The 21,322-nt window shown below is 40.4% G+C and overlaps 1 protein-coding gene across 1 annotated transcript in view; it reads right to left on the reverse strand.

Annotated features, from left to right (window-relative positions):
* bsnb (bassoon (presynaptic cytomatrix protein) b) overlaps positions 1-21,322 on the reverse strand; it is a 54,025-nt gene that overhangs the window by 24,464 nt on the left and 8,239 nt on the right. The window contains exons 3-4 of the mRNA XM_034533305.1: positions 11,306-11,487; positions 10,486-11,077 (exon numbers count right to left, since the gene is read on the reverse strand). Of these exons, the coding sequence (XP_034389196.1) occupies positions 10,486-11,077; positions 11,306-11,487 (774 nt within the window). The remainder of the gene's footprint in view (positions 1-10,485; positions 11,078-11,305; positions 11,488-21,322) is intronic.

The following is a 21,322-nucleotide window of genomic DNA, read 5'->3' on the forward strand; positions in this document are numbered from 1 at the left end:
AGCTGGGATCAGCTACAGCAACCCCGCGATCCTAAATAGGATAAGAAGTTTGGATAATGGAATGGAATGGAAAGGAAAATTATCAGATCTTAAAAGCTTACCCTATCCCTTGCCTGATTATTACATGACTAATGTGAACAATTAAGCACACTAAAACAGCATTGTGAGTGGAAGACTTTACCAAAACAGTGGCAGTCTTTATATAAAATAGTTTTTTTATAGTGTGTTGCTCCAGGACAACAGTTTGTCATCTGCCATTAAGTATGTGTGTCTCTTCTGCCCCTCCGGGAGGCCGGGTAGCACAGTGTCAGGTCATGCTTTCTGCTCTTTATTTACTCAATCTGTCTGTTTCTATTCAGGTACCCTCTTTTGGCCCAGCACACAGGGACCGATCACTTCAGTCTGAGTGCCTTGCCTCAGTAGAGGGCTCTCGATACATAAATAAGAAACAGTGAAAGCACAAAGACTTTCAAGTTAACACACAAAGTAATTTTCCAACCACACTTCTTCATTTTGGAGGGAGTCTAGCACAGACACAGATTTTCTACTACCTCTGGGCAGGAACATTAAGAGGAGCACATTGTTTGTTTAAGTTCTGGATCTGTTAAGGCATTTCCGTAAGAAAACAAATCTGCATAATTATAAGTATGTGGTAAGATGTACAACTTTTATCTAAACGTCACTTGAAAGTGCCTCTGAAATTTATAATTGCTAAATTAAGATGGTTCTGGTAACAACAACAATGGATTACAGACCAAGAACAAGATGAATGACTTCAGAATGATAAATAAACAGAAATGAAATTCCAAAGTCCTGAACAAAATGACCATTATGTAAAATATTTAATTTTAGAAACAACCTGCATAGCACGTTGAAACAACGCAAGAGTTGTCTAAATCCATTAAAAAAAACATCATCTTATGTGAGGCACTAAGCTACTAAACATGGCAAATAATAACGTTAATCCATCGCCTCCACCATGTCTAAATATAACTGAATCTTTAAAGGAGGTTCTGTGGATCCACCTCTTTCATCCCTCAAAGAAGTGAAATCTTTCCGAGGGGACAAGAACAAGCCAATATCCAACTTCACACACTTCAGGACATGTAAGAAAGCATTCAAATGATGGCTGAAGCGGTTCTGAAGGCAGAGGGTGGAATTTGACAGTGTCCTTAACTTTTAGCTCAGCTCTGCTAATTTGCTCTGAGAATATTCAAGATGAATTGCAATGTTTATTGCTCTGCAATCTTACATAAAATGCACCAAGAGCGGCAGCACACAGCGCAGATAGTTTATTGAATGAAACCTTGCTCTGTGGTCGCACTGTCCAATACAGTCAGTATAATAAGAAGTCATTGATGTGGCTTATTTTCACCTTCCCACACCTCCACTGGTCTCATATTTCCTGACTGTTCTCCACCGGTTCAATCTTTAATCAGCGAATCAGCAATATACTAAGATTGCCTATGTGGCTGATTGAGATTAAGTCAGATGTACACACGAAACAGTATAGTTTGTCTGCAGCATCATACAGAGGATGGGCGATGGGTAAACTCTACAGTCAGATGTGCTTTTTGATCAGAGGCAAAAACTGAATAAAAGCAGTGACAAAACAACAGTCAAACCTCTAATCATACGTCTGTTTTCCAAAATGTTAATCAAGCTGCAGTCGAACAAACCTATTTTACACTGTGTTTGGCAGCCAAGCCCAAACAAGCCATGTGTCTCATTGCATATGCCTGTCCCCAGGACAAGTTAATCAGGCTGTCTCCTCGGCCCTGTTTCATTTTAGATGAGTTTCTAATACCCCTACCAGACGAATCCGCAGCTATCAGCCAAGCAAATGCAGTTCATGTACATTTATTTTTTTAATAAGTTACTCAAGTTGCAACCTATCACAAGCATCTAGGCAGCTGATTCCTCTACTGGAATGAGTCCAGCAAAAATGATGTATACTAATGCTACACTAGTGTTTCAGACATGTTCATTTTGGAGTTACATACATGTTTTAACTTGTAGGGAACCATCGCCATCAGCCTCCTTTGAGTGAGACTTACTGTATAAGAGAAGAAGGGAATTCTTAAAATGGAGTGACATATCCCACTGTACAAAAGGTAAATTAAAGACAACAGTCACAAGATTGTGGTCACACACAAGACGGCAGTAAAAAAGCAAAGACAGAAAAAAATAGAAGACTCTAATGGGCAATAACCAAACTATCGTTACTTTAGCATAACAAACTTGAGAAATAGGTCATTAGGGCCTTTAGCAACCAGAAATACAAAAACAAAATTTCCTATACCATTTATGGATAAGTTGACTGTCACTTTGGGCTTGTCTCATACTTTGTCTTGCTGTTGTTAACGAAAGGATGAAAAAGGTGGCACATTTCAAAGTTCAAAGTGCATTAAGTAAAGTATCAGACAACATTGCTGCATATTTCTGTACATTATGTACGATATAAAAAGCACAGGGGTCACTAATATAGCTTTTAAAAGAAAGTAAATAGGTATACATTTGAGACAAGAACAACCCTGTATGTGTTGGTATGTGAGGTGAGGTGTTTAAATAAGAAAATGACAGTGACCAAGTGGTTGTTGTGTCACGCCCCCGGCAGTGGAGCATCAGTGTCTCGACTAATAGAGGCAGTGGGAGGACCATCTCTCTGGCCAAGTGTAATGATCTTCATGCTGCTTTTGCTATTGTTAATATTGTTGTTAGGCCGCTGCTCAGAGCAGCAGTCCAGACCCTCACCCTTGATCTGGTCATCTTCACTGCTGCCCGACAGCTGCAGCACTGAGAAGATTAGCAAGGGGTTAAATGTAATATCTGAGCGATCAGTGAGCTTTATCTCTTTCATTTTGCCCTTTCATTATAGCGCTCCCTCTGTCTGGCTGTGTATTTTCATTCCCCTGGCATACAACTACACGTCTCCGTTCCATAATCTCACATTTGTGTCGCCAGCCTTTTAGTATTTGCAGCCTCTAAGCACAGCACACACTCAACTGACCCCTCCTTCTTTCCTAATGGCAGCATTAGGGAGTTGTTGCATGCCGGAGGTTCTTTGGGGAAGAGAGAGCAGGAGCACCGATAAGGCTGGTGAAGTGATGTGTTGAGACAGAAGGCCCCAGTAGCAGGGGTGGGAGGACTGCTCCGGCCCACCTCTTTGGCTGTGACACCGAGGATAGACACGGCACTGCGAGGAGCCCTTGGAGCATCGCTAAAGCTCGTTAGCAACGCCACCAGGGCTTGAAGATGATGAGTTCTGAAGAGGTGATTAAGCCAATGCTGAGGTCCGTTGTAGGCTTCAAAGCACATTCACTCGCAAGGTAGGAGAGGAAGGATTTGAAGAAAAAAAGCCACAGAAAAAAACTCGAGGGTAATTCAAGTTCAATATGGCCACTGTGCTCCGAGATAGTCATTCATCAAATGAGATGATATGAATGCCGGTGCATACAGGGCTTGGAACAGGTCGAGGTTGACCTTAAAGACATCTCGTGAAAAATGAACACATGTGGTGAACAGACGCTTTGCAGAATAAGGCACATAAATACCATCCCAGTGTCAAATGGTGCTAGTAAATGCAGCGTCTCCTCTCACCCTTTTAAAAACAGGAAATACAGTGCAACATCTCAGGAATCTCATTCTGACTCATCCAGACCTCAGGCCTTCAGTAACTCAGTTTCTTAACATTACTTTCTCACCAGAAAAGTCTCACAGCATTACCTGACTTTACCCTGTTTTCCTTATTTTGAAATCTCAAAAAGCACACAAGATTGCACTGGAATATACAAGCAGTTGTGAGAGATTTGTCCTGGATCTCTCTGCAGGTCTGTGATATACAGGAGTTTAAACAAAGTGCATGTGACTCCAGCTCAGACAGAGCCCAGAGCCTGCTGCCAAACACAAAGGTCCCAGAGAAGAGAGTGAGTGGCATTTAAGCCTCCAAACCAGCGAGCCATCTGTGTTGGGTGTCACATAATCTCAACAGGAAGCAGTCACTGCTTTACATCACATCATCTTCCTGTCTTGTTGTCTAACGCAGCACAGTCACACATTTTATTTTGTCACTGTGGCAAAATGGTTGTGGGTGAATCTGGCTCATTTTATTCAAACTGAACATGCGTCGCCTCTTTTGAAATACAGGCTTTAGGTGGAACAACCTTTGTTTCACCATTACAGTCTCTTCGACTCTAATATCAAGTCAAAATGGGCTTTGTCTCAGTTTAATCAGCCATCAAGGCTTACTAGTCTCAGATGGCACTTATTTGTGTGGGTGGATTGTTACAATGGCGCGTCGGGGTTAAGCATCATACTCAAGGGGATCACTACACTCCCTCAACATGGATTACAAACACTCTGAACTATTAGCTCCTTCCACGAGCCCCCACCCCCGTATACACACAGAAACACACCCATCTCACTGGCTCTGCCTCTTTTTGTTTGTGTCTGAGTCACCTGTGTCTTATAAATACTCTTGTATTATGTGCAGGGGTTTTAAGATGCTCACCCTGCTGTTGCTGCTAAATCAACAGAACATAGACTGAATCAAGAGGGCTGAGTACCCGTGTTGCAATGTCAACTGCGAGCGATCCAACCAGAAGTAATTGCCAATTCAATCAATGTGTCAACAGCAAGCAGTCTCCAACAAAGGCTTGTCGACAGGAGGAGGAGGGCTGAGAGAACAGGATGTTCCAGAGCTGGAAAATGTTTAAAAGCTAGCATTAGATTTTTTTTTTAAAGAAAGAAAGAAATGTACACTTTTATTTATCCCTGTGGGGAAATTCTTCTCTGTATTTGACCCATCCTTAGTTATTAAGGAGCAGTGGGCTGCAGTGAAGCACCCGGTGAGCAACTGGGGGTTCAGTGTCTTGCTCAAGGACACTTCGACATGCAACTATGTGGAGATCGAGCCTGGTACCTTGTGGTTAAGGGACAACCACTCATCCCCATGAGCTACAGCCGACCCCAAAGGGGTCAGTAGCCTAATTCAAGAAATGGATGGTCAAAATAACTAAAATCACAAGAAGATGTAGTTATGGGTAATAATATCCTTTTATTTATTAACTCAATTATTTGTATTTAAGTATAGTAATATAATGCTGTTATTCTTGCTAATATTATAACTACAACTAAAACAAATGAGTGTCTGTATTCAAAATCACTGTTAAAGGATGAACTGACAAATATTGCATAGTTCTTAGTATTGTGCTTCAGTGGGCGTGAATACATGTATTTTGGTGTGTGCAGCATGTGTAAGTTGCATGTGGGCGTCCAAATCTGAATTGTTGTAATAAATGTGCACTGGCCGTCCACAAGCACATAGTGCATGCAGCACAAAGGAATATGGAAGTATTAAAAGGCAGCAAGCAGCTGATTGAGGCCGGGTGGGTGTTTGAATCTGTGATGGTGTACCATCATCACTTTGGGAGCAGCCAGACTGAGCATGGCAGGCTTGGATGCATGATGCCGGTAGCCATCTGGCTTTGGATGGGACTCCTGAGGGAGACATAGGCTGGTGCCAACCTTCAGAAAACACTTCCAGTATATTTGAGAATGAGAATGACATGTTCATTTATACTGTGGCTCAGTGTGAGATCAGAAAACTGATTTGTGACACGTAAGCAAATACTACATGTTCTACATGTGTTGACTGAGTTCCTGGTGTGTCTTTAAGGGCACTGCGTCTCAAGCAAACTGTAGTCGTGAATGGAAAAGTAGAATTCCCACCAAGACTTTGATTAATTCAAGATATGGATGTAATCTGTGTAGAGCTCTCAGTCGCTGTTGGCGTGATTCTTCAACTGAGTCAACAGTATGCTCCGTTTGCACAACGAAATGTTTGAAAAATCGACAACAAGTTTTTAAAGGCTAAATTTCATGCTGCACAATGTATCTGCAATGTATCATGATCAACATGTCATTGTATGCTAACAGCACAGTTTACAGCATCCTGTGTTCTGGCAATATATAGCTGCTGCAGACGGCATTACAGACTGTTAAAGGTTACTCTTTGCACAGTCTCTGACTGTAATTGCTTTGTCAAAGCAGAGCATATTGCAGAATGAGACTGTGAGAGAGTGCCTTTGTGTGTGTGTGTGTGTGTGTGTGTGTGTGTGTGTGTGTGTGTGTGTGTGTGTGTGTCTGGATATATGTGGATGACTAGGGAGTCATCATTTACAATGAATGCATACTGGTAAAGGTGACATAATGAGCAGCTGAGTAGCAGATTTGACATTCTAAACTGTAAATATGTTGATGTAAACTTACTGTAATCCGCTGATCTTATCTCAGCTCTCTGTGGTCTCTGGCAGAACAAATCTTTGTGACCAGGAACCAGAGGCAGAAAAGGCTACAGCTGAACTTTACTTTACTTTGTCTGATCCACCTTAATATTCTAGAGGATGAGAGAGAGCCTTATTTAGAAGTTAAAACATAATTTCCAGGCTGTTAAATGTTAGAATAAAACTCCTCTGAATTGCCAGAACAGTTAATATATTTGATACAAGACACCAACTATATGTTCTGAATACAGTAAGTAGACTTGATGTGAAATCAAATACAGAATTTGATACCCTCATAAATCATATTGGATTCTTACACCAACCATACAGACACTGTTGTGCAGTCAAACTATCATGCAACTGCATCTCTTCTCATACACATGCATGCAACATGCACACGGGCATCAACACACACTGACCTTATGTGACATGATGAATCAAACACAGCACTCTCCCTGCTCCGCACTGCATGAACTATTTATAATGTTCTCCCTCGTTGAATTATTGATGAACTAGGTTTTCTGTTTCTCTACACTTTTTCTACAATTCTGTGAGAAATTGGTCTGTTTACTAATGATCTACTCAGGGCCTCCATCTTGTTATGAACAGAGGGGACACGTCTATATCATAATAATAGACACACTGAGTCAGATCAGTACGCCTGCCCAGCCGTAGGAACGAAATGTTGGGCATATGGGAAAAATAATGTGTTAGTGAAACTGCTGGGAACTAAAACATGCATTGTGTCAACATATTGTCAAGAAAAAGCTAAGGCATGGCTGTAGGCTGGAGTATATCTTATTCGAGGAAGAAAAACATTTTAGGGATGAGGACTGACAGCGTACTGTAAATCAGATTGATCAGGAGACACTCCAGTGAAAACATCTTATGTTGCATTAGCAACCATACTCTGGGGAGACGACAATGACACAAGGTTGGTTTTAATCTCCTTGAGAACCGTAATGGGGGAGGAAACAGCCCTAAAACAAGGACATCTTATTTACTAGGAGCCACACATGACTTTCAGCACTAATTGATGTGAATTATTGTGCAATGTAACAAACAGTTGGCTTCCTCTCACTCATTATCTCTGATTCTCACTCTCACTCCTTCCTCCTCCTTCTCAATCTATCACCTCTTCCCTTTCGCTCCTCCTCTGTTTCACTTGTTCACGCACAGACGCTGGCATTCATTGCCTCATCTCAGATCAAAAAGGGGCCGACAATGTTTGTTTTATATGATACAGCTCAGCCTAATTTGCTCTAAATTAATTATGCAGTGTGTCACTCATGGGGTGACAGAAAATGTTTTTTCTTGAATATTTCCAACATTTTTCTGATATCCCCAAGCAGATCCTCTGTGTCAAGTACAGTGACAGAGGATTTCATTAGAGAATGTCTATTACAAATCATGCTTTAGGTGTGACATAGTAATGGTGGTGAACACTTAATAGGCAGTATTTCTGAATCCTATACTGCATTTGTAATTCATTTAGGTCAGTTTGTGGATATTTCTTTAACTTTTTCCATATTTTTGCCTTTAAAAAAAACCTGATTAAGTCCATTGTGATTAGTAGACACATTTAAACTTGAAAAAGACCATGCTTTCTGTAGCTACTGTAGTTTAATATTGTTCTTTTTAAACAGCTTTAATTACTTTGGTTAGGGTGCATCAGAATTCAATGCAACATTTTAATGTCAATGTATCTGAACTGTCTGGGGTTGCATTTCGTTCGAATGCACATAGAAATGACTTCTGCAAAGTTTTGGGAAAATTCATTGAGATTTAGAGGTGCAACACGGCATGTGAAATTTAAAAAATTTGCATTTTGGGGTGTTTTCAGAACTCCAATTGACAACTTCACAAGGCTGACATAAAAATGCAAGAAAATGCCTCGAACCGTGACAAGGCTCCGATAGAACCGGGTTATTTTGCATGTGTTGTAACAACACTTTTAGCACCCACACAGATCAATAGGGTGACTGTGGGTCAGTGGTTAGCAGGTCCGTCTTTCAATCAGGGGGTTGGCGGTTCAATCCCCGCCCTAGTCGATGTGTCCTTGAGCAAGACTTGAATTGTTCCCTGTAGCTGTGTCTACAGTGTATGAATGTAACATGATTGTAAGTCGCTTTGGATAAAAGCGTCAGCTAAATGACATGTAATTTAATGTAAATCAATATGCTGGAAATGTGTATTTTGATGCACCCTAACTTTGGTACATGCATGTTCTTCCCATTTGTGTTACTTTCTATTAGTGAAAGCATTTCATAAGCTCTCATAAGCAGGTGAGGACTATATTTACTGTAAATTGTTTATATTTTTGAAAGATGGGGACATATAATCATATAGAAAACCATTTAAAACTGATTGCTGCTTATGAAAAGATCCTTAAACAGTTGAGCCTGAGAAGAGAAATTCTACTCTTTGATAAAGTCGATTCTTGTTATTCCTCAATCAAAACACAAATCTCATAAAAAACTATAAACACATAACACTTAGTACTTCAAATAAAAGTATATATTCATGACTGTTTTTAAAGATCTACATTACATCATCAGTAATAACCAATGGACTGAGAGTTATAGACAGGGAAGAATTGCACATTGTTGGTTTTGTTTTTTTCAGGATTTGTTGAAAATAACACAAATATTAAATATCACTATAGCCTTGTCCTTTAATACACTGGTGAACCGTGGTCTGAGCACAGATTAAATGTTTTTTTTTTTGTTGTCAGATTGACTATAAAAAATCGAACCAGACCAGTGACAAGAAGAAATTATGCATTTACAGGCTTTGTCACCACACCATCGTGAAAACACAGAGCAGTGATTAAAATGTTGTTTGCAACAGGCGAGAAAAGACAGAGATGAAAGAAACGGAGAAACAAAAAAGTTAGAAGAGGATAAGAAGGAAAAATGTGCCAAACAGGCTGTGGAAATCAGGCTGAGAAACCAAGATTCAAAGTACAAAGCCTCACACCATGTCCAAATGGTTCTCACCCACTCTGGAGTGACCAACCTGCCAACTCACATGAAATGACAACAAAAACTGTTCACAGGTTTGGAAATAATGCACCTTATGCTGGACTGAGGCCGAAGCCAGCAGAGCAGAAACAAATCACACCTAATAACAAAGTCTCTCCTGAAAACAGAGAAACAGCAGTCTGAAAGTTTTTGTAGACTCTCAGCATCTAAGCAGCCGAGCATGAAAGGGACGCCTGACAAACAAATTATCTCTCTGTTTCCATAGCGATCTATGAATGGCCTGTGCTAGTGCCTCTGACAACCAGATGCCTGGGCAGACAAGGATCGCCCATAAAAAGTCAGGGCTCTGCAGAACGCCAGTTATTACTGCTATTATTCAATTGGAGGCGATTTGCATAATTAAACTCTGTTATTGCCTGGCTTACTGCAAGTCTCTGCTCTTACCAACTGGATTCCCACCATGACAGAGGACCAGGAATTACTTCAGGAAAAAATATACCCTCAGCTAACCCCTGTGACTAATCAATACTAAGATTAACCATTCAATTGAACTTGATAAGGCCCAGCTTTTTGGAGATGGGTCATATATTTCTGTGCAGCTCCAGGGTAGAGTGCACACTGATGAGGTGAGTCACAGCCTGGACTTCACTCAACTACATGAAAGGCACTGACAGAGCAGACCAGAGCAGGTCCTGACTGAGAAACACTGAGAGAGAGAAATAGAAGAAGCTCACAGGCTTACATAAAGCATTGTGTGTACAAGCTACAGAAACCTGCAGTTTGAAAATACAAATCAACCCTTCTGGTGCAGAAATCTTCTTTTGTCATTTGCATGATATCTTTTAAAGTAATTTATTGATCCCTTTGGATTAAGGATTCTTTTAAAATAGTAAGAAACAACAAGAACCAGCCCTGACATACAGAATGGGGATCATGAGGTACTTCGGAGAAAGAGCAAACAGAGACAATTGTTGGCCAATTGACAGCACCTGAAGCACAAGAATCATCTGTAAATTGCATCTATTCCCTTCAAGCGAAGGCGGCCAAGAATAGATAACAACACAACCCATTCATCTGCAACATGACGAAGCATTTCTTCTGGAAACACATCAACAAATCATTTCATTTAGCAAATTCATGGTCTGAAAGCCATTGCAGACCAGTTGACACTTTGTTTCATAGAAATGAAAGCCAAACCGATCGAATCAGAGTCTTACCTCAACTAGGTGTGGAGTGGGATTGAAGCCACACATATTGCACACTTGGTGGTGGCACTGTGTGCAGGTGTTGTAGTTCGGTTGTTCTGCTGTGTTGCTGATGTTGAGGTCAGTCTTGCAGAGAGGACAACAAGCTTTGGGTTTAGTGGAGTCCGGGGGGGCGTGTTGTTGTTGCTGCTGAGCTTGGGCTCGAGGCCCTTGTTGTGCAGGCTGAGGTCCTGAGGGTTTACCCACCCCAGGCCCTGGACCAGGAGGTCCTCCTGGTTTGGGGGCCGTTTTGGGGGGCTGTTGTTGTGGTTGAGTAGTCTCAGATATGAGAGTGCTGGCCTGGTTAAGAAGAGAAGCACCAAAGCCAAACAGCTTCCCAAATGTCTGCTCTGGAGGTGGGGGCTGCCGTGAAGGAGAGCTCCCCGCACTGCGGGTCTGGTCATGGCGGGTGTGCTGGGGTTGGTGGGCAGGAGAATTCCGGGATAGATCAGGCTGGGACGGGGCTTTGGCCATGCCGGGGAGAGCGACTGACCCTGGAGGGAGCTTTATTTGATGCTGACCTGGGCCAGCTGGACCAGCCTGTTGGGTAGAGCCAGGCGCTGGATGGGGCTGCGCTGGATGGGGCTGCGCTGGATGGCGAGTCTGCGTTGGAGGATGGGCCTGAGCTGGATGGTGAGTCTGCGTTGGAGGATGGGCCTGCGATGGATGGTGAGTCTGCGCTGGAGTGTGGGCCTGCGCTGGAGGATGGGCCTGCGCTGGATGGTGAGTCTGCGCTGGAGGTTGAGTCTGCGCTGGATGGTGAGTTTGCGCTGGATGATGTGCCTGCCCTGGAGGCTGCATCTGAGGAGGGGGCTGTGTCTGGGGTGCTGGCTGAGTCAAAGCAGCAGATTTAAGTTCCGGTTTGGCTGCATGAGAAGGAGAATGTATCTGTTGCTGACTCTTGGAGCGTGGTGTGGTCATGTCCATCCCCAACGCTCTCTGCATCTGACAGTTCAGACATAGCCACTCCTGAACCTGTGAAAGAAAGAGAAAAAAAAACAATGACCATAAGCTACAGCATCTAGTCTCCATCGATGAATGAATCTCACTTTGGTCAAAAAAGCAAATATTTCCCAAAATGTCAAATTATTCCTTTGATAAAAGGTTTAAGTGACGGGGCTGAAAAGAAATAGGGGCATTATTTAAATATAAGATATTCTTAAAAAAGATACCGTAACTGAGTTGTTTGCATCTCCTCCCTGCATCCCCCTGGGTTTCTAGTGGATGCTCCACTTTCTTTCCACTGTCCACTTAGATTCAAGTAACATAACATAAAAACTCAGACTTGCCTTTGGGTGTGAATGTGAACATGAGTGTGTCGTCTGTGTATGTGATGAACACACTGCTTTCCCTTCCCCTGGTCCAATGCATGCTGGGATCGCCAAGCATTGTGTATAGAAAATGATTGAATGAAAGAATAATTGTGAATGGTGTAAAATATCTCATTGATGATGGATTTAAGCATCCTGTGCCTGCATGGACATTTATTGATAAACATAATTTACCCATGAACAAATGCGTAGGAAATAAATGTGAAAGACGGGTTGAACTCTTTGACTTTTTCAATAAATCATGACTGGCACTGATTTAGTATCTTCCCTCGCATCTTTGCTAAGTGTCTCTTCCCTTTTTTCTTTCTCTTACATTCCCACTCTTTACACAACTTCCCTTCCTCATTAAAATCTTCCCATCATTTTCATCTCGTTCCTCCTGCTGTTGTCATTTCCTTTACGGCTTTCTTTCTCTTATCTTCTGCTCCATATTGGCACATAAGAAGGTCAAAGTCAGAAAGAGGTCCTAGTGATGACACATGGCCATACATGATAATTGGCATCCTGGTGCTTTGACAGCTGCCACAGCATTGTAGCTGTCTTGGATTTGCGGTCATTACATAATGCCGTAATGCATTATAAATGCAGTCAGAGAAAAGTTGTGTGAAGATTGGGGCTAGGTTGGAGGTCTGGCGCTCAAAGGATGAGGCCTGGACCCACTCTTTTTACTTTATACCTTTGGGTAAAAATTCACTTTTAGACTGGAAAGGTGGACTCATGAAGATTTTGGTTCAGCTTCAGCTGAGAGATTTTAGAACTCTGGGAGCTGCTGAAGCGAGGACTGAAAATGCAGCAAGATCTCTTTACTTCTGCTGTGTAATCAATCTCTGCAAGCCTGTGGCCACAGCATGTTGATTCACAAACAAGCTCACAAACAACACGCACATACACATTATCTATGAAGGACTACGGAGAATCCCACAATTTATGTGCATAATATTATTGTAATAAGATCTGTGTCATGTAAGATTTGCGAAAAAACTATTGCCTATGAAGTACAATCAAATTCTACAACACTATTTGAACAACAACCAACACACATTTACTGGACAAACGACTGTATACTACTACTCAAATAGTAGTAGTTACAATAAATGTGAATAAAGGTCCTCAAAATATATTTGTTAGAGTAGTATTTGTGATTGTTTGTGGATTTTATGCTGACTGTGCTCATGTAATTTGTTATTGATGTGTAACTTCTTTATAAGGTTTAATTGCAAAATGTTATTGACTGCCTGGAGCGTCATTAAATATATAATCTCTTAAAACGTTTCATACAAGCTAGTACAGTAGTTGTCACTTCACACGTCACTTTACTGTTTTTAAATGTTTAATAATCACTCCACCTGCCTTGCAGTATTTCTCAGTTAGTCAGTCAGTCAGTAGAGGCAGAGTAAGGCTCAGCAGCAGCTTTGCATTGTGCCTGGCTCCTCAGTATGAGGAGAGATGAGGCCGTGGTTTTTACTGTCAATCAGGGAAGCTGAGAAGCCGGGAACAGAGGTGAAGTCTCGGGACAGTCAGAGTAATGTGGACAGTGAAATAAGGCAACACTGGAGCAACACAACACCATCCAACACTGGACTCTTCATCCAATCAGGGATTAACACATGGGGACTCCTCTTTCCATCATTATTATTGTCCTTGATTCCTTTCCTCTCCAAATTACAGTTAGCATAATCATATTTTAAGCCCATTGAGGAGAAAACAAACTGGAAAAACAAAGAAAGCAGCTGCTGGGAGGGCAGGCAGCTATTTGTCAATTCCAACGTGTCTCTGCTCGCCTCCGCCTCATCTCTCCATCTCATTCCTATCTGGGTCCCCCTTGTTATGAGGCAATCATGTGGATCTTTATGAAATCTGATCTGTATCAGCAAAAAACAAGCACACTGCACACTCCGTCTCCTGCCCTCCATCGCTATAAGCTCTCTGTTGAAACCCTCCATCTTGTTCTCCTTTACCCATCTTTATTTCTCCATCTAATCTGCATCTCTCGAATAACTCTCCTCCTCTCCATCACCGTTTCCATCTCAAGTACAAGTGTACATTTTTTATGGCTCTCATTCAACTTTGCTTACATACATGGATCCAATTCCTGCATAAGCTTGCTAAATATGTGTGTTTGTGTGTGTGTGTCCAATGGTGTGATGCACGTCAAAGGTCATAAGATGTGATCGGAGCCCACAGTTCTGTGAGAACTCAGCGTCTGCCAACAGGATGCTCGAGCAACGTGGCTTCATGCAGAACAACGACTTGCTGCCAGAAATAGAACCTTTTAGCAGCAAGGGCCGCGCGATACTGGGATATGGATCAAATCATGAGAGCAGAGCATCCTTATTAGCACCACACGCACACAAATATTTCCACGTTGAATGTTATGCTTTGGGTAAGATCTGATACATATTCTTGATCATATTAACAAACAGTTATTTTTAATAATTCATTCATTTGGAGATTATTTTCACAATTTATTCATTATTTTTACTGTCAATCATATATTTCTACTGTAAAAAGTAAGTAAAAAATGTAATTGCAATCACAATTTCCTAAAACCTGACATCTTCAGATGTCTTCTTTTGTTCAACTAACAATCCAAACCAAAGGTATCCATTATAACTATCACATGTGGCAAACAAAAGCACTTCCTCACATGGGTCCTCCACAAATATCCTTTAGTCTGGGGCTGAAACTAATGATTATTTTTATTATGGAGTGTCCTGCTGATTATTTTTTAGATTATTCGCTTAATCGCTGTAAACTGAGACACAACTTACAGGCATAGCAAGGAAATTCACTCTTAATAGATCATATTTTAGATCACTTAATTTCTTAGGTCATGTGGCTGACACCCACGTTTTCTTTTTTCTCAACAATCGTGTCTTCAAGAAGACATTTTCAGGAGGGTGTTTACCTAATGAACACAGGCTACATTTTACGAAAGCAACAATAAAGACAATGCTTAAACTTGTTAAACCTGTGTTTAAAGATGTAACTGAACAAGCGGCATCAGAAAACATCTATAACTCAGATGTAGTCGAGAGTCACTCTGTGTAGTACAACAAAAACCCCGTCAATGACTTAAATTGAAAGCAGATTCCAATCCTGTGTTCCGATTTTTGATGGAGGGGCAAAACTGTTGTTACACGTACATCACAAATTGTGTCTTTAAATAATTGAGAATTTTTGCAGCATTGACCTGAATAACATCCCTGTGACCCCAAAATGATAAGTGTGAAGAAACACTGACTGCTGAGGAGAGAAGGAGAAGGGAACCTATCTTCACACACACACACACACACACACACACACGCACACACACATGCTGCATACATCACACAGATGCACAGAGTTACCCCCTTTTTCTTTTCCAGTAGACAGGAGTGAGACATCATGCACTCCATCATTCCCAAGGAAAGCTGAGTTAAGAACACGCTCTGAGACAGAATCAAACTTCAACTAAATAAGAATGCAGACAAAGGAGGAAATTCTGTCCCAGAGATCACAATGCGGCATCACCATGCAGTAAGCGCAGCATCTGAGCACTGCAGTTTGGGGATCAGCATGCTTGGAATGCAGCGGTTTATCAATTCCTTGCAAATTGGGCCAGAAAACATTGAAATTCCTCCCAAAGCCTCAACACCCCCCTCCTCCTCCTCCCTCACCCTCTCCCTGTCAATTTGTCTCTTTCTGCACTACACAATCTCAATTAAAAAATATCTGTTTTACTCCTAAACATTGGCAAGCAGGAAATTGCATTCATAAAAAATTAAGTTAGACTAGTAGATTTGTGAATGGATACATGTCTGTTCATGCTGTGCTGGTATTGTTGCAGTGTCAGGCACCGCGTGCAGTGGTGATGCTGGAAATAGTGCAGAGAGGTAGTGTATAACATTATATATTGGTATATAGTACATAAGATAGACACAATAAACACCTGTGCAGTGTAATGCAATACAAAACTAATCTCTGCAAAAGTCATGCTAATACCTTTTAAAAGCTTTCAATGTTACATTTTTGTTGAGACTGTGTCAAACTCTTCTCAGCCGTAAGGTTCAAGGCGGCATTTAGTGTTGTTGTACTTTAGTTTAGTTTAGTCATTTGGACAAAGACCAGATGCATTGTGTTTAGTTCTTGTAGCAATACATTACTGTAAAGGGTAGTGTAAGATTCGTGTTCAAAGCTCCGGGTCCCATGGCCGCAGGAAATTCAGGATTCGAGTTAAAGTTTAACAATATTTAATGGCAAAGATAATACTCATGTAGCGTTCACGATCGTGGGGCCAGAAAGGAGGAACTCTCCACAGACGGAGTGCAGCTCCTAGGGAGCCACAGACCGGGGCTGTCTCGAGTCTCCAGACCAGTAGAACCATGTCTCCAGAACAAATGCTCGGTCGTTAGTCTGGTCATGCAAATGAATTCACACCTAAAGGTTAGTTCCATTGGTCAGTTCAAAGGATGCCGCCATTCTGTTCGCTACGCCAATTAGTAAACAGGCGAGGTCAAAGCTCACTCTTCCGGTCAAGGACAGGAAGTTCCCCTTCACAATAAAACCCTATTATCCTGCCTTCCGAATAAAAGCAACACATTAGGTTTCAATCGGCATCCATTTTAACTATTGTCTAAACAATAAAACATTCATTCATTCCCATGCATCATACAGTTAATCATTACATTTGTCATTAAAACAGAATAATAAAACAGTGATCCTCTCTTATGTTTCACAATACATTCCTCCAGAATATTCCTCATAATATCCCAAATTAATTATCATATCTTTCTTTATGTATTAATTTAAAACATAAACTTCTCTTATCTACATGTGCAAATATATATAAAATCCACTACAACCTAACAGTAGCTATTATCAGATAATAGACAACAAAATGGTAACACACCTCCGCAAATGTTGACCAATACCATAACTCTCAAAAAAAACAAAAAAACTAAAATTAGATTCAAAAGCTTTAAAAGAGCCATATTTAAGAAAAACAGATAACGGTCATTTTCTATTGAGTTCCAATAAATTGTGTTTCTCTTTACCCATTTTAGAGGATATATATTTAACAAAATAACAACAAAGGACAACGTTTAGTACAGTCCTAACTGTTGGTAGAAATATAAAGACAGTAAGAAGTAAAAAGTGGGTGTTAAGAAATAAGCATGTCTGAATAATATAGACTTTAAATATAAAATGCTAAATTTTGTTCCCAATCTGAAAATCTGGCAGAATAAAAAAGAAACAAACAAATCACTTTGATGCTGCTGCACACAAACAATGTGACTATACAAAGTTTGGTAAACTTGTGAGTTGCATACAAAGTAACAATTCACCATATTGTCACTATGTTGCAGGAAGTGAGCATTCAATGTGTTTTTCCTGTTTTATTCTTTTACAGTGACAACGCTAAGAAAATGGACTAAAGACACACATCTGGACCATCTAAATTCAAACAGATTGAAAAGATGTGATGGTTGCTCTTATTCCCTGCTGGAGAGCAACGCACTGACTATAGCAAGCTGAGACTCTAAATGCAGCTAATAATCAAACCAGTGTCCTAGATTTAGTGTCTGGCACTTCTCATTGCAAAATATTTTGGTAAATGCAACATACAGCATGTAGTGTCTCAGCTGGATACCTGACCCAGTTCATACGGTTCGTCCACTTAAAGCCCCAGTCTGCGATGGCTGGTGCAAAAAGTCACATAAAAACATTACATACATTTTCTGTATTTTTATTTACGGACACACTGTACATGTTCAGTGAGAAGTCTCAGGATTTACAGTAAATAGGATTGACATTTATTAAAAACATACACAATGTAATTTGTATCAATCATACTATAAACACCATATAAGTCAATAATAATAATAATTAACAATATGTGCATGCAGTCACAGTTTACATGACCAAACAATTTAATACAAACTCTAACATATTTAGATTAGACTTATATGATAATGATCTAATAATGATTTCATATATAATGTATATTTTGTATCATAAGGCGAAACAGCTTTGATTTTTTTCTAAAGTGCCACAGTCTCAGTTGCTAAATCAGCAAATGACGCACACACGCAGTCTGAATGCTACAGTGTTGTTGGTGGGAAACCAAGAATTAAACGACGGCTCACTTTGTCCCCACATATTTTTCCAAAAATCGGTGATATATAAAACGTTCAAACTTTTTGTTTTGTTGAAATCCTGATTATCTACAGTCATCGCATACTGTATACCAGCTAAAAGTAAAGCTCAAGACAATATTATTGAGAGATCCATAGAACAACCTTATTGTCTCCCACTTTGCCGAATATAAATGCCATTGAATCTCTTGAGCCACATGATGGAAAGTTAGAGGGAGATTAGAGATGTTTGATGCTAAATATTTGAATTAATTCGAGGGGATTAGGATCCAGTCTCTGGCTCCCTCGAAGTATATTGGACTTATCCTTCGATGATATGACCAAATGATTTTAGTTTATATATATATATATTTGTATTTATTTTTTACTCTATATTTGTAGACTCTCTCTTAGAAAAATCAGACCTTGAATAATGTTGGCAAAGAAATGTGTTCCCGTATATAGACAATGCATGCTATAACACAACTGAAGGAGCTCTCACTCTTAAGACAAACAGTACATTACATTACATTACATTACATTACATGTCATTTAGCTGACGCTTTTATCCAAAGCGACTTACAATAAGTGCATTAAACCATGAGTCCAAACTCAGAACAACAAGAATCAAGCAAGTACAATTTCTTCAATAACAGAAGTTAAAGTTCAAACTAAGTTCAAACTAAGATCAATAATATACCTGAGACACTCACAACCTATAAAGTTGCCTTCAAGAACTCTTTGAAAAAATACAAGAATCTTCACTCACACCACTAAGGACAGCTTGTTCTCCCAGGTTGAGGTTACTGTAGCAGCTTGAGAAAATCAATTTTGGGCATTGGCCTTATGACCTGGGCAACTTTAAAGTCCAAGTCAGCTATAAAAACACTCCTGTCTGTCTGCGAGAAACTTAAAGGTAACTCACTATAAGTCTGTATCCTACAGCTGTGTATGTGCAGGGAGGAGGGGGTTAAAGTATCCAACTGACTGACCAACAGAGTGACTCATCGTAGCTGCTCGTCACAGCTAAATACCGTCTTTTACAAAAAGAGTGATGGGAGAAAAATATTTGACTGCACTCAAAGTTTTCAATGTAGCCGTAATGGACAACCTTAAAGCAGCACCTTGAACACTTTAAAGTTGTTGTGGGAAACATGTATGCAAGACGTCATGTCATGTACACCATTGTTATTAGAAAATAATTAATCAGTTCAGCTTTAAATTACAAATTAATATAACACATTATGGATGAATGTATCCATACTTATAAAATATTAGTTTACGTAATCTTTGTCGGACATTTTTAAGTGCAAAATATTGTATTTTGGAGTTAAAATAGATTTCACATTTCTAGTTTGGTTGCTAAATATATCTAGTACAACTTCCAACTGTGGCTACCTACCTGCTATATTTTGATAGGGGAGGAGGAGATATAAAGAGTGCCTCTGCAGAGCCGATTGTGTGGGAGCATTAGTTAAAACTGCTCTTCAACGTGTGGGATTGTTGGTTAAACCAAAAAGAAGCAGTTCCAAGGCACTTTTCAAACAAAAGTATAAAACAAGAGAGTGTTTCAAATCCATCTCCAGAGTGTTTTGGCAATGCTGATGCCTCCATCGTGGAGAAGCACCCCAAACTGCATATAGAAAAGGTTTTGTTTTCAAAAGTGCCCAAGAATAATTTTTTTATTCATCTCTATATTTTGCATTTTTATATTGCGGCACTTGGAGCTGAATCAATGTAGTGTTGCAGAGCGTGAACACTCTGACTATTATGGTTAATTTATGATGATGCTTTTCTCTCCCGTTCTCTCTCCCCTGCTAACACACAGCTCTCTCTCTCACTTTCTCTCAGCTGTGGCTTCTCAGGACCCGGCCATCGATGCAGACAGAAGGAGGGTATGATCTATAAATAGAAATTGTACCAATTATAAAGCAGATGTTCCCCTGTATGATGGTGGGAGAACACTGTGTGTGGGGGGGAGGGGAGTGGGTGGGTACTTTCACTATCTCTCTTAGCTCTTATTCTAGGACTGTCTTGTTTCTCCTTTTTCTCTTTCATCACGATGTCTTTAGTCGGACACCACCTTCAGAACTATTTTTTTTCAAACAATATTTTTTTTTATTATGCGCACACATAGGTGCAAGCTCATGTATATGAGTGTACCTTCTCAGCCAAAACGTCCAAATAAACCTGGTTGTCTCAGCTTGACTGACAGCTCTGTAACAGACTGTGGCACATAACATGCATTTGTTGCTTGCTGTTTACATCTCTCTGAATTGCATTCCAATCACCAGGTTGTTAAACACAGCTCCGACTTGCATTTCAACAATTGTTATCATTCCTCAAACAATCTTACAAGAACAGGGATTAACGGCTTCCTGCTGAATGTAAAAATGAAAAACTACTTTACTTAAACACTTTCGATGCTTGGCCAGAGATACCATTTGGGACTTTGTGGTGAATAGGCATAATCTAAAATATCCAAATATGGAATTGCCCTTGGTTATCAAAATTTGAGAGGAAAGCCTCTTCAATATCAGCTTTTGACTCATAATCCTGGACAGTTTTGTAAACTATTCATGAACAGAAACATCTCTGACAAAGCGGGGCATGAACCTGGACTGAGCCTGTGTTGTGATCAAGAGACGATACTGGAACTGCATTAAATGAGAGGCTGTTTAATAGGAAATGCCACAAGTCATTTTCCCATCAAAACACCAGATGTACAAACAAAAACAAGTATAATCCTAGAAAATCCTAAAAGTCTGTCTCCACGACATAACAAACATAACAATATCTGTCCTCGGCATCACTGTAATCGCAATTCCAGACATCATCGTCTTGGTTGTTATCATCACCTTGATTGGCAACTACATGGCCATGATCAATTTTGCTGATGAGTGATAAGGCTGTGTTAGATTTGCTGCAGTGAGGCAAAAGCCCAATCCATGCTAAATAGGTTAGGGGGGTACATTTTCAGGTCTCCAGAGGCTGAGCGCTTTCCCTCAGAGTTTCTCTGAAAAAATACCCATAACATCCACCTCCGCAGTTCTCTTTACTGCCATGCTCTCCTTCACTTCCCGCCATGATCTATTCTTCTCTGTCTGTCTCCATTTTGGTCCACGCATTTCTTTCTAGTCCTTCCATCTCCCACTACTTCCTCTTTTCCATCTTTTGCACACAAATATGCTCTCGTAGTTAAGATTTGCATGCATGCATCTACAGTTTAAAAAACTAAACATTTACTCCCTGAATCCTATTCATTCAGCCTGCAGTTGCTCTGCAGGCCAGCTTAACTGACATTGCATCTTGGCTGCAATTTGCAACGTGACTCATTGGAGTTGATGTGAAACTTTCTGACAG

This window comes from Cyclopterus lumpus, chromosome 5, assembly GCF_009769545.1.
Source record: "Cyclopterus lumpus isolate fCycLum1 chromosome 5, fCycLum1.pri, whole genome shotgun sequence".
Classification (NCBI taxonomy): Eukaryota; Metazoa; Chordata; class Actinopteri; order Perciformes; family Cyclopteridae; genus Cyclopterus; species Cyclopterus lumpus.